Below are 12348 nucleotides of genomic sequence, written 5' to 3' on the forward strand. Positions count from 1 at the left end.
AGGTAATTATACAAGCCAGACATCCCCACAAGGGCGATGTCTCTCTACCCCCATGCATAAACTAACCCTGTCCGAGGTATCTGGCCAAGGGTTCTGTGTTGGAAATGTCCCCACGACCCATCTAGCCTTATGTAATCAAATTCATCAGCCGATGGAGGGAAATTATTATTTAGCTGCCCCCTATGGAACCTACTGGGCTTGTAGCACAGGATTAACCCCTTGCATCTCAAGGGCAGTACTAGACACCACCTCAGATTACTGTGTTTTGGTTGAATTATGGCCCAGGGTAATTTACCATACATCTGAATACATCCTTAACTATGCTGAACAGAGGTCCCGGTTGCGAAGAGAGCCCGTCTCCTTAACCCTGGCCTTATTGCTCGGGAGAGTTACTATGGGAGGGTTAACAGCAGGAATCGGGACCAGGACCGCTGCTCTCCTAGAGACCTCTCAGTTTAAACAACTCCAGTCAGCCATGCATGAGGACATCAAGGCATTAGAAGAGTCTGTAAGCGCCCTAGAAAAGTCCCTCACCTCCCTATCCGAGGTCGTATTACAAAATAAGAGGGGATTAGACATCCTCTTCCTACAGGAAAGGGGGGTCTGTGCAGCCCTCAAGGAGGAATGCTGTTTCTACGCGGACCATACTGGTCTTGTTCGAGACAACATGGCTAAATTGAGAGAACGACTCAAGCAGCGCCAGCAGCTGTTTGAATCTCAACAAGGATGGTTTGAAGGATGGTTCAATAGGTCCCCCTGGTTTACGACCTTAATATCTTCTCTTCTTGGGCCCTTGATCATACTCACTTTGCTCCTCCTATTTGGCACCTGTATCCTTAATAGGCTAGTTCAGTTTGTTAAGGATAGAGTGTCAGTAGTACAGGCACTGGTACTAACCCAACAGTACCACCGCCTTAGGCACGACGATCAGGAGACGCAGTTCAATTAAATGAAAGATTCCATTTAGAACAAAAGAAAATGGGGGAATGAAAGCCCCCCCCCCCGGTCCCAATAACTTAGTCTAAGAAACGCCATTCTGCAAGGCAAGTACCAGAAAAACAGGAGTTCATAACTGTGGTCGGCCACCTGGCCTTGGGAGAGATAACTGTGGTCGGCCACCCGGCCTTGGGAGAGAAACCGTTGAGTCAAAACGGGATATCTGTGGTTGGCCACCTGGCCTTGGGGAATAAACAGTTGGGCTAGGAAAACACCCACTGTACCCTAGGCAAGGCCAAGTCAGCCACACACACCAAATTTCCGAGAATTAAAAATATGTCCCCAAGTTCACCCTGGCCTTCTTTGAAACAACCAATGGGAACCCTGTAACTATGCTTCTCGCTTCTGTAACCATGCCTCTGCCCCTGGGATCCTATAAAAAGTCCCCCTTACCCTAGGAAGGCGCACAAGTCCTCCGAGAGACTTCAGCGCCCCAGGTACCTGTGTATCTAAATAAACCCTCTTGCTGTTTGCATCTGATCCGTGGTTTCGGCGTGTTCCTTGGGTTTGGGGTCTCTCCTGAGGGAAGATCTCCTGTGGGGGGTCTTTCACCCCCTTTTTCTAAAAATTGAGTTTCTGACTTAGGTTGCGTGGGATATCAGCGGGTCACCTTTCCGTCATGGAGACATCTGCCCAGGCCATATAGGCGCTCTGTCTTAGGTTGTGAGGGGGGGGGGCCCTCAGGCATTACCCGTCTCTGAATGCTCATTATCATACAGATTCAATCATGTGTGAGCTGCAGAGTTAACTGCTGCCGAAGATCTCAAAGTGGCGCTGGGCTTGCAATCTGTGTGTTCGACACAGAAAAGACCAACAGAAGTCCTAACCCACCCATAGTTGGTAGGCTAAAGCAGCTGAGCCATTCCCTTCCTTAATGAGCCTTACTGCAAATTGGAGTCCTTGTAAGATGGTATCCCAAAAGCAAATGGAACTTGACTTTATAAATTTATAGTTTTCAAAGCCAATGGAGATGTATATAACTATTGAATTAAATTTATCATGCCCAATAGAATGAAAGATGAACTAACTGTGGTAGCTACTTTTGCTGCCAGGGTCTCCACTGTGCTAGCTGTAGTAACCAGTTATGAAATGGCAATCCCAGAAATAGTAGCAGCGGTGGCCACCACTGCTATAACAGCAACAACGGCAGCAGTGATGTCAAATTCTCTTCTGGAGCGTGTGTGTATCCATTGGCATAGACACAACTCCAGGAACACAAACCAAGGTCCATTTTTCTTGATCCTAGCATGAATTAAGCTGGCAGCTCTGCAAAAGAACAACTAAGAACCATAAAGAAAAAACAGGCAGCTCAAAAGGAGCAGAACTAATGGTCTCATAATGGCTACATTCAGGCTCATAAATTTTGAGGTATCTTCAAAGGGGGCTAAATGAATTTCAGGAGGCCAATAAATGTTGTACAGAGCCACTCCTGAAAAGTAGGTACTACAGCAGCTTGAAGAGGATTGTGAAAATGAAAAGGCTTAGCTGGCATGCTATTGTTAACAAATGGAGGTCAGTGACCTTCAGGGTTATCCTTAATCTCCAAGGTGTCTGGGTGACATGTTCTCAAACATACTTGAAAAAGCAGTTACCATACATCACCTCCTGAAGAATCCAACTGCATGGCTACAGTTCCTAGGCTTGCGTTAATGCTTGCCAAAGCTGGCCATATTGGGCTCTCAATCCCCATTGGCATCAGAAGGGGAGAGTTTTTCACGAAGGCCCAAAAGGTCTCTGCCATGTTGGGCTTCAGCTAAATGCTCTCTTTTATAAGAGTTGCGTGGATCGTGGTGTCCTTTCACAGTAGCAGAACAGTGACAGGCAACTTTTGGCTATTTGTGTATCTTTTATGAAATGACTGAGAATGAGTAGCCAGGTATACTGATGCATGCTTGTAATCCCACTACTTGGGAAGTAGAGGCAGGAGGATCAGGAGTTCAAATGGAGTCTGTTTCTAAAGTTGTGGGGTTTTTTGTTTTTTGTTTTTTGAGACAGGATTTCTCTGTGTAGCTTTGCGCCTTTCCTGGATCTCGCTCTGTAGACCAGCCTGGCCTTGAACTCACAAAGATTTGCCTGCCTCTGCCTTCTGAGTGCTGGGATTAAAGGCATGCGCCACCACCACCTAGCTCTAAAGTTTTAAATATGTATTACTTTCATAAAATTGTACTAGTTTATTCTCGTGTCCACAGTAAATGAAAATGACTTTTGTTCTTAGTTTCCATGCTCCTATTCTTGTTGTGGCTCATCAATTAGATGTAGAAATATAGTTGTTATTGTTGATTTGAGACAGGGTCTCACTGTGTAGACCTGAAATATCTGCCTGCCTCTGCCTCCAGAGTGCTGAGGTCAAAGATATGTACCCACCACACATGGTATAAATACAATGGGGGTCTTTTGGTTTTGTGTTTTAGATTAAGTATTTTTCTGTTTATAAAATGTCTTCCAGGAATAAATGGCTACTGGACAAGATCGAGTGGTTGCTCTTGTAGATATGGATTGTTTCTTTGTCCAAGTGGAACAACGGCAAAACCCTCATTTGAGGAATAAGCCTTGTGCAGTTGTACAGTACAAAACATGGAAAGGTGGTGGGTATGTATTGTTGAGAGTGTTGTGTGTGTCTGTGTCTGTGTCTGTGTGTATTTGTTTTTTTGTCTGTCTGTCTGTCTCGTGGGGGGCGGATATTGAGGGTCTTCCTCAATTGCTCTCTCTGTTTTGAGAGCCTCTTACCAAACCCCAAGCTCACTGATTCAGCTTAGGCCAGCTGGCCAGCAAGCTCCCCGGATCTTCCTGTTTCTGCCCCCACAGACCTAGGGCTAAAGGGCATGTACTGCTGCACCCAGCTGTTTCTGTGGGTCCTGGCGATCCCCAGCTCAGCCCTGCTTGCTTGCATGACAGGCACTTCACTGACTGAGCAGCCATATCCCCAACCCCTCCGAGTCTTTAACAAATTTTTTTGTGTTTGAGAGTTTTGTCCTTATATATGTCTGTGTGCCACCTGCATACAATACCCACAGAGGCCAAAATAAGGTGTCAGATCCCCTAGAACTGTAGTTACTGACTGGTGGTTGTAAGCTACCATGTGGGTGCGGGAATCAACCCCAGGTGAAAAGAGCAGCTAGTGCTCTTAACCCTTAACCATCACCCCAGACCCCAGTGAGACTTCAGTCTGTGGAAACTCAACGGTTCTGTTCTAGGTCTTTTTTGAAATTTCTGAACTGCTGTGTCTGGGATTGAATAATAGCATTTGTCATCACAGATTTCTAATTTTATGTGTTTATAGCCTACTTCTGTTAAAAGTTTGTTATTGTTTGAGATCTTGTAATATTTTTGATTTTGTTTCCTTTTCTCCCCCAACTTTAGAATTATTGCAGTGAGTTATGAAGCTCGTGCATTTGGGGTTACTAGAAACATGTGGGCAGATGATGCTAAGAAGTTATGTCCAGATCTTCTACTGGTACAAGTTCGTGAGGCCCGTGGGAAAGCCAACCTCACCAAGTAAGCAAAAAAGAACATATGTGAAGGAACATAGAGGACACTTAGGAAGTTTTTTGTGGGATGGAGGTGTGGCCAGTGGTAGAGTGGTTACCTAGCACTCATTAGATCCTAGGTTTAATATCAAGGGCCACTTTAAAAAAAAAAAAAAAAAAAAAGCTACAGGTGAGAAGTTACTGTAGCTTGTTGCTCCTTGCAGTATACTCAATAAACTTGTTGAAACAAATATGAAAATGTTTTTGGTTTTTCGAGATAGGGTTTCTCTGTGTAGTTTTGGTGCCTGTCCTGGATCTCACTCTGTAGCCCAGTCTGGCCTCAAACTCACAGAGATCCGCCTGGCTCTGCCTCCCAAGTGGTAGAATTAAAGGCGTGCGCCACTGCCTCCTGGCCAAAATGTTTTTCTGTCAGCATCCTGTGTCTATGAGTTAAATATTTTATGTGTGCTTCAGTAACAGTTTTATTATTGCTTTTAAGTTCTTGCCTTTAAGGAACCACTTATTATCTTCCTTGTTTAAAAATCAGTTGTTATGGGGAAATGAAAGCTAGCTCAATAGTTAAGAGGAGGTTCTGCTCTTGGAGAGATCTGAGTTTTTTTTTTTGCATTTCTGCAACTTTATTTGACATTCAGTGGGTTCGTTCTCATCCACATTGACTGTAGATTTTTGAATGTGGTCACAGGCACAAAAGTCACTAATGTGTAGAGCTTATTTGGTGAGTTAATCACCCTCATTACATTTTTTTGGACAAATGTACACGAATATGATATGGAGCATTCCCTTGGCCCAGACAGCTTTATTTATTGAGCCTGGTATCAGTGTGTACATCTGGAGTCCCCTTCCCCTTCATGGCAAATTTCTGAATTTCTTAAGTGCCTGAGGGGCATGCTTCTTGAAGCCCACTCCATGAATGCGCTTGTTGATGGTGTTATTCTTGGGTCACATCCTCGGTGATGGCAGAATGGCCCTTCTTACTGCCACCCTTCTTTGTGGGAGCCATTTGGCTGAGCCCAAGTTGGAAAGGACAGGGGCCACTTTATTTTCCTTATATTTTTTAAATTTATTTTTATTTCATGTGCATTGGTGTTTAGTCTGCATGCATGTCTGTGTGAGGGTGTCAGATCCCCTGGAACTGGAGTTATAGACAGCTGTGAGCTGCCATGTGGGTGCTGGGAATTGAACCCCGGTCTTCTGGATAGCAGCCTGTACTCTTAACTGCTGTGCCACTTCTCCAGCACCTCCTTCCTCCCTCCCTCCCTCCCTCCCTCCCTCCCTCCCTCCCTCCCTCCCTCCCTCCCTCGCTCGCTTTCTTTTTTCTTTTCGGTTGAGCCTGTCTCTCTGCAAACTTGAAGGCCAGTCCTGAAGTGAAAGATGTGTGTAGAGGTAGGCACAAGCCTCAGTCATTATAATAGTCCTGTCTTAGTCAGTGTTCTATTGCTGTGAGGGGACACCATGACCATGGCAACTCTTATAAAAAGAAAGCACTTAATTGTGGCTTGCTTAGACTTTCAGAGGTTTATTAGTCCATTATCCTCATGGCAGAGAGTATGGAGGTACGTAGGCAGACATGATAGCTCAGAGTTCTACATCCAGATCCAAAAGCAGGCAGAAGAGGCAGAGATACTAGATCTGGCTAAGCATTTGAAACCCCAAAGCCCACCTCCAGACACACTTCCTCCAACCAAGCTACACCTACTCCAACAATGCCACACCTCCTAATCCCTGTCACATAGTGCCATTCCCTAATAACCAAGCATTCAAATATATGAGCCTATGGGGGGCATTCTTTTTCAAACCACAAGTCCTAATAGTTAATACATACTGAATTAAAGGTAGTATTCTTTATATGGAATAGCTCTGTTCACTCTCACATTATTTCTAGGTAGGTACAGGTAAAGTTTGTAATCCTATCTTTATAGTGGTTTTGGTTTTTTGAATTTTGTTTTTGTTTTTGAGAGACAAAGTATCATATATCCTAGGGCAAGTCTTGAAATCACTCTGTAACAGAGAGGATGACTTTCAATTCCTGGTCCTCTTTTCTCCACCTCCTAAGTGCTGGGATTACAGGCCTGCTCTACCATATAGTTTCTGCAATGTGAATCCAGGGTTTCATGTTCTGGTAAGCAAATACTCGACAGACCAAGCTACATTCCCAGCTCACAAGAGGTTAAATAGTTTAAGTTCAACAGCTGAGTGGAAGACTGGAGATTCACATGCATGTGTAGCTCAAATCTTAATTGGTCTTAATAAAAACCTGGAGCCAGGTATCAGAGTAAATGCTGAAAGATCAGAGAGACAAAGGAGCCAGCCACAGCCAAGTCTTACCTTGTCAACTCCTCAGCCTGAAAAAAGAGTGAGCTCCTGTCTCTTCCCACCTTATATTCCTCTCTCCACCCAGCCATATCATTTCCTGTCTCCACTTCCCTAGTGCTGGGATTAAAGGTGTGTGCCTCCCAGGTACTAGGATCAAAGGCATGATATCCCAAGTGCTGGGATTAAAAGTGTGTGCCTCTACTGCCTTTCTCTTTTAAACTGGGTCATTCTCGTGTAGCTTAGGGTGGACCTTCCTGCTTCCTCCCAAGTGCTAGAATTAAAAATGTATGCTACCACTGCCTGGCCTCTATGGTTAACTAGTGACTAGCGCTGTACTCTGATCTCCAGGCTAGCTTTATTTGTTAGAGCACCAACAAAATATCAGCATGTGTATTCTTTTCAGAGTCTAGTATCTACATTCTCACAGTACACTATGAGTACAATATGCTGTAGGCATCAGGCTTTGACTTGGGACTTGAAGTATTTCGGAACTGACCTGTGAATTGGATATCTAAAGATACAATTGACAAAAGATTAGTAGCTTTCCAGGAGGTCGTGGTACATGCCTTTAATCCCAGCACTCAGGAATCAGAGACGGGTGGATCTCTGTGAGTTTGAGACCATCCTGTCATCCTGGTCTACAGAGTGAGTTTCAGAACAGCCAGGGCTTCACAAAGAAACCCCATCTCAAAAAAAAAAAAAAAAAAAAAAAAAAAAAATTAGTAGCTTAATCATAAAGCAGAATTAATTCAGTTAATGGAAATACAATATTGCATGCTATGTTAGCAGTATAGCGTCTATGAAATATATGCTGTTGACTTTAAAATTTGATTTGGAAAAGGAATACTTCATTAACTTAAACTGAACCATTTATTTTTAAAACCTGAAAGTTGGGTGTAGCATACCCTCTAATTCCAGCACTTAGGATGTGGAGACAGGAGCATCTGGGGTTGAAGGTCATCTCCAGATATTTAGTGAATGAGTTTCAGGCCAGATTGTTCTATATGAGAGACTGCCTCAGAAAACTAAACAAAGCACAAAGCAAAGCTATAGTAAATCATGAACAGTTATGGATTTCGGATATTTAGGAGTGAGTATATAGGTCAGAGAGTTTAAAAGACCCACAGTTTAAAATCATTTTAATAGTTAAAATACAAGGTTATGAAAATGCTCTTTGCAAAAACATGTGCACTAATAGTTTGTGTAGTTTTTCAAATATCCTTCAAAATAGAGTAATTTGCTTAAGAGACCATACATACCAACTAGTATAGTAGGATGCACTCTTCCAGCTTTGTGTGTGAGTGTGTTGCACATTAGTTTGCTTTTTGTCCTTTGAGGCATTTTCCTAATGCAAATAAAGGTTGTAAGAGAAAAGTCAAATAATCTATAATTCTAATTTAATGACATTTTGGAATGGTAATCATAATGTTTTGGGGGGCATCTTAGTGAAGACATGCAAATATTTCCATTTTATGGAAAATATAACAAGATCAAAGAACTTTAAATTATATAGCAAATCCAAACCAAAGTAAAGAAAACATCCAGATTGTTGTAGAAAACTAGCTATTTGGCTAGGAGAACCATTTAATGGTTTATCTTAGTTTGCTTTCTATTACTGTGATAAAGCACTGACCAAAAGGAACTTGGGGAGGAAAGGCTTTGTTTAACTTCTATCTCAGGTCACAGGCCATCCCAGAGATGAAAGTCAGAGCAGGAACCTGAAGGCAGGAACTGAAGTAGAGACCATGGAAGAATGCAAAACCATGACTTGCTCCCCATGGCTTGTCAATTTGCTTTTTTTTAAAGTAAGTTTTTGAGATTATAATTCCATCATTTCCCCTTCTTTTTCTCCCTCCAAATCTCCCTTGTACATACACACTCCCTTTCAAATTCATGACCTCTTTTTCTTTAATTGTTGTTACATACATACATATATACATACACACACACACACATTCATGTATCCATATTTGTATGGATATATTCAGTCTGTATGCAGCTTGTATACAGCCTAAGATACCTGTCCAGGAGTAGCACTGCCCTCAGTGAACTGGGCCTTTCCACAGCAATCATTAATTAAGAAAATGCCTCCCAGACTTGCCTACAAGCCTGTTTGATGGGGCATTTTCTCAATTGAGGTTTCTTTTCCCAGATGACCCTAGCTTGTGTCAAGTTGACAAAAGACTATCCCAAGTCTTAAATAGATCTATGATGCCCAAATGTATCCCTCAGTCCTAGGCACTTGTCTTCATAATTTGAATGATAGTATGTCCAGAGCAATTGGCTTGCACTAGCCAAACACTATTGACTGAAATTGAAGTCTATAGTCAGTTTATTGATTTGTATGTAGTAAGAGTTGCTGTCATAAGAAAAATATGTTCTGCTGAGTGTCATGTTCTCCCTAAGTTGTGTCTTGTTTGAAGATAGACTCTGAAGCAAAAGATTTTTTAGTTGTATGTAAATAGCAAAGGGATAAGTGAACATAGTGGAATGTTTCATTGTGCTAGGCTTTCTTCTCTTCTTAGAGAGTTCCTTGTCACATAGGTATCCTCAGGGTCTGCATGCCTTTTAACTTGGTATAACGCTAGCACTGCATGAAAAGGCTTCCCTAGGATTCTTCTCCTTTTTCTATTATCTACCTATCCATTGTTCCCTTCAGTTGGGTAATTATTACATCTTTATTAAGCCACTTGTCACTTGCTTATTGATTTATTTTATTTTATTTTTTGAGACAGGATTTTTCTGTGTAGCCTGGCTGTCCTGAAACTAGCTCTGTAGACCAGGCTGGCCTTGAACTCACAGGGATCTTATGCCTGCCTCGGCCTCCCCAGTGCTGCGATTAAAGGCGTGGTGTGCCACCATGGCCCGGCACTTATGGATATTCTTGTTCATTATAGGAAGAACAACATGGGGCTGACAGTCTCAAGGTTGTGTCCATTTATGGCCTACTTGTATGATCCTTATACTCAGGTACCGGGAAGCTAGTGTTGAAGTCATGGAGATAATGTCTCAGTTTGCTGTGATTGAACGTGCCAGCATCGATGAGGCTTATATAGATCTGACCAGTGCTGTGCAAGACAGACTTCAAAAGTTAGAAGGTCAGCCTCTCTCAGCAGACTTGTTACCAAGCACTTACATTGAAGGGTTGCCCCGAGGCCCTCCAACAGAAGAGACTATTCAGAAAGGTACTTGTATAGCATAACATTACTTCTGCTTCCTGCTTTTGGAACCTGCTTTGCTTGGTTATGCTGCTTCTTTTTAGAATGATACTTAAATTATGGCCTGTATGAATCATAGACACTCACATGAAAGGATATACAAATTCTCGTTATCTTTCTGGGTATATCCATGATGAGAAGCTGTGAAATTTGTATAAAAGTAAATATCTCTTTAGATATGTAACCACTTCAGCTTAGTATTATGAACAGAAGGTAGAAGGCTGACTGCTTCCTTCATCTGTAGATTAATTCAGATTATTGTCATTTAGTTTCTTGATTTATTCAACAGCAAGCAGAATGAGCTTTTTGCTTTTTACTTATTGTGTGTGTGTGTGTGTGTGTGTGTGTGTGTGTGTGTGTGTGTGTGTGTTTTGCCTGCGTGTATGTCTTCATGCCACATGTGTGCAATGCCTGAGGAGGCCAGAAGAGGATATTAGATCTCCTAGGGCTGGAGTTACAGATAATTGTGAGCTGCTGTGTGGGTGCTGGGAATTGAACCCAGGTCCTCTGAAGAGTAGTCAGTGCTCTTAACTGCTGAGCATTCTCTCCAGCACCAGAATGAGTTTTTTAAATGGAGACCCAAGGTGTAGGGGTTAACTAATTTAAATTTTTTCCTCAAGAGAAAGGGTCTTTCTGTGTAGCCCAGGCTGGCCTCAAGTTCTCTACCCTTCCCCCACCCCAGCTGTTGGAGTTACTAGGATTACAGGCATGTGCTACCACAAGCAGTCATAGATATATATTTATGTATTTTAGTTCTCACAAATGCCCTGTAAGTTGCAAGTTTTGTGAGCAGCAACAGCAGTTTTGAACAGGAAGATAAGGTTGATAGATTGGTAACAGTAGTAGTTAAGAGTATTTGAATTGTGGGCATTATATGGTGAGTTTTGGGTTTGAGCCTTTTGGTTTGCACTGGAGACAAACCCAGGGCCTCCATTGTACTAGCAAGTGCTTGTCCTCTGAGTGGCCCCTCAAGCCAAGTGGGAAGAGTCGAGGTGGTTGGGCCTGTGATACTGTTCTTGTTCTGCAGGTGTCTTACTTTTCTATTGCTGTGCAGATATATGATCAAGGCAGCTTATAGAAGAGTTTACTGGGCTTAGAGTTTCAGTGGTGGAGTCCTTGACTGTCACGGGGAGTGTCGTGGGCTTTAAAACTCAAAGCCTACCCCAGGGGACATACCTCTTCCAACAAGGCTATACCCCCTAATCGTCCCAAAGAGTTGTACCCACTGGGGACCAAGTATTCGAATATATAAGCTTCCGAGGGGCATTCTCATTCAAACCACCGCAGCTAGTGAAGGCATTTACTGGCTGATGACTGAGTTCAGTCCCAGGACCTGCATTGTGAAAGGGAAGAACTGACTCCTGCACCTTGTTCTTGGATCTCCACATACTTGGTTTTGTGCATACTCCTTTCCTCAACCTATAAAATAAACACATCTCATTTGTTTCTAAATCGAAAGGGTACTAGAGAGATGGCTGCGTAGTCAGGAGCACACACCGCTCTTGCAAAAGGCTCCCAACACCCACATCAGGTAGCTTACTACCGCCTGCAACAATAGCTCCAAGGAAGTTGACACTCTCTTCTGGCCTCTTGAACACCTGCACTCACATGCACAGTCTTGTGCACAGACACACAAGTATGCACATAATTAAAAACAAACACTTTTTAAAAAGTTAAGGTACTGTAAGTAAGAAATAGAAGGTGAGTGAAGCAGGATGAGTTGTAGTGATAGGGGAAATGATTTTGAAGTGGGCTCTGTTGACTGGCTACACAGTGGGAAACGGGGTGGGGTAGCTAATGTTATTTGAATTCTGAGCTTTTTTTGAGAACAGAGGGTAGCCCAGCATGCCTTTAATCCAGGTATGTGGACCTCTGAGTTCAAAGTCAGCCTCTTCTACAGAGAGTTCTAGGACTGCCAGGGATACACACAGAAACCCTGTCTCTAAACACTGAAATTTGAGGGAACACATTTTTAAACCATTGCTCCTGGGCTGGGAGTAGAGATCAATAATAGTATGTTTGAACCATTTTTTTCAGCACTGAAAAAAATCAATAAATCATTATTTATGAATGATTGTTAACATAAAAATTATTTACACATTATCACTATAAATTTTAACCTAAGCTGAAACTAAGCCTTCTGGAATTGGTATGTTCGAATGTGATTGGTTTTCTAAACCTGTGTATCTGGGGCTGGTGAGATGTCTCAGCAGGTAAGAGGGCCTGCCCCCAAACCTAACAACTCGGGTTTGATCCCTTTGACCTACATGTGCGTATGCCCACACAGACAAAACAAGTAAAATGTAATTGAAAATAAAATGGGGCTGGAGAGA

At 42.7% G+C, this 12348-nt stretch overlaps 1 protein-coding gene and 1 pseudogene across 5 annotated transcripts in view; one reads left to right on the forward strand and one right to left on the reverse strand.

Annotated features, from left to right (window-relative positions):
* Positions 1 to 12348, forward strand: part of Polh (DNA polymerase eta) — a 44300-nt gene that overhangs the window by 9465 nt on the left and 22487 nt on the right. For 4 of the 5 annotated variants that reach the window (XR_005090190.1, XM_037200256.1, XM_037200255.1 and 1 more), the window contains 3 exons: positions 3443 to 3585; positions 4357 to 4491; positions 9768 to 9982. Coding sequence is in view for 4 of the 5 variants with exons in the window: in XM_037200256.1 (XP_037056151.1) it covers positions 3449 to 3585; positions 4357 to 4491; positions 9768 to 9982 (487 nt within the window). In the remaining variant the exon portion in view is untranslated. Of the gene's footprint in view, positions 1 to 3442; positions 3586 to 4356; positions 4492 to 9767; positions 9983 to 12348 lie in introns of those variants that run through there. The other variant, XM_028887127.2, reaches the window with a different exon arrangement.
* LOC114705307 lies at positions 5102 to 5506 on the reverse strand (annotated as a pseudogene).

Source organism: Peromyscus leucopus, chromosome 16_21, assembly GCF_004664715.2.
Source record: "Peromyscus leucopus breed LL Stock chromosome 16_21, UCI_PerLeu_2.1, whole genome shotgun sequence".
In the NCBI taxonomy this organism is placed as follows: Eukaryota; Metazoa; Chordata; class Mammalia; order Rodentia; family Cricetidae; genus Peromyscus; species Peromyscus leucopus.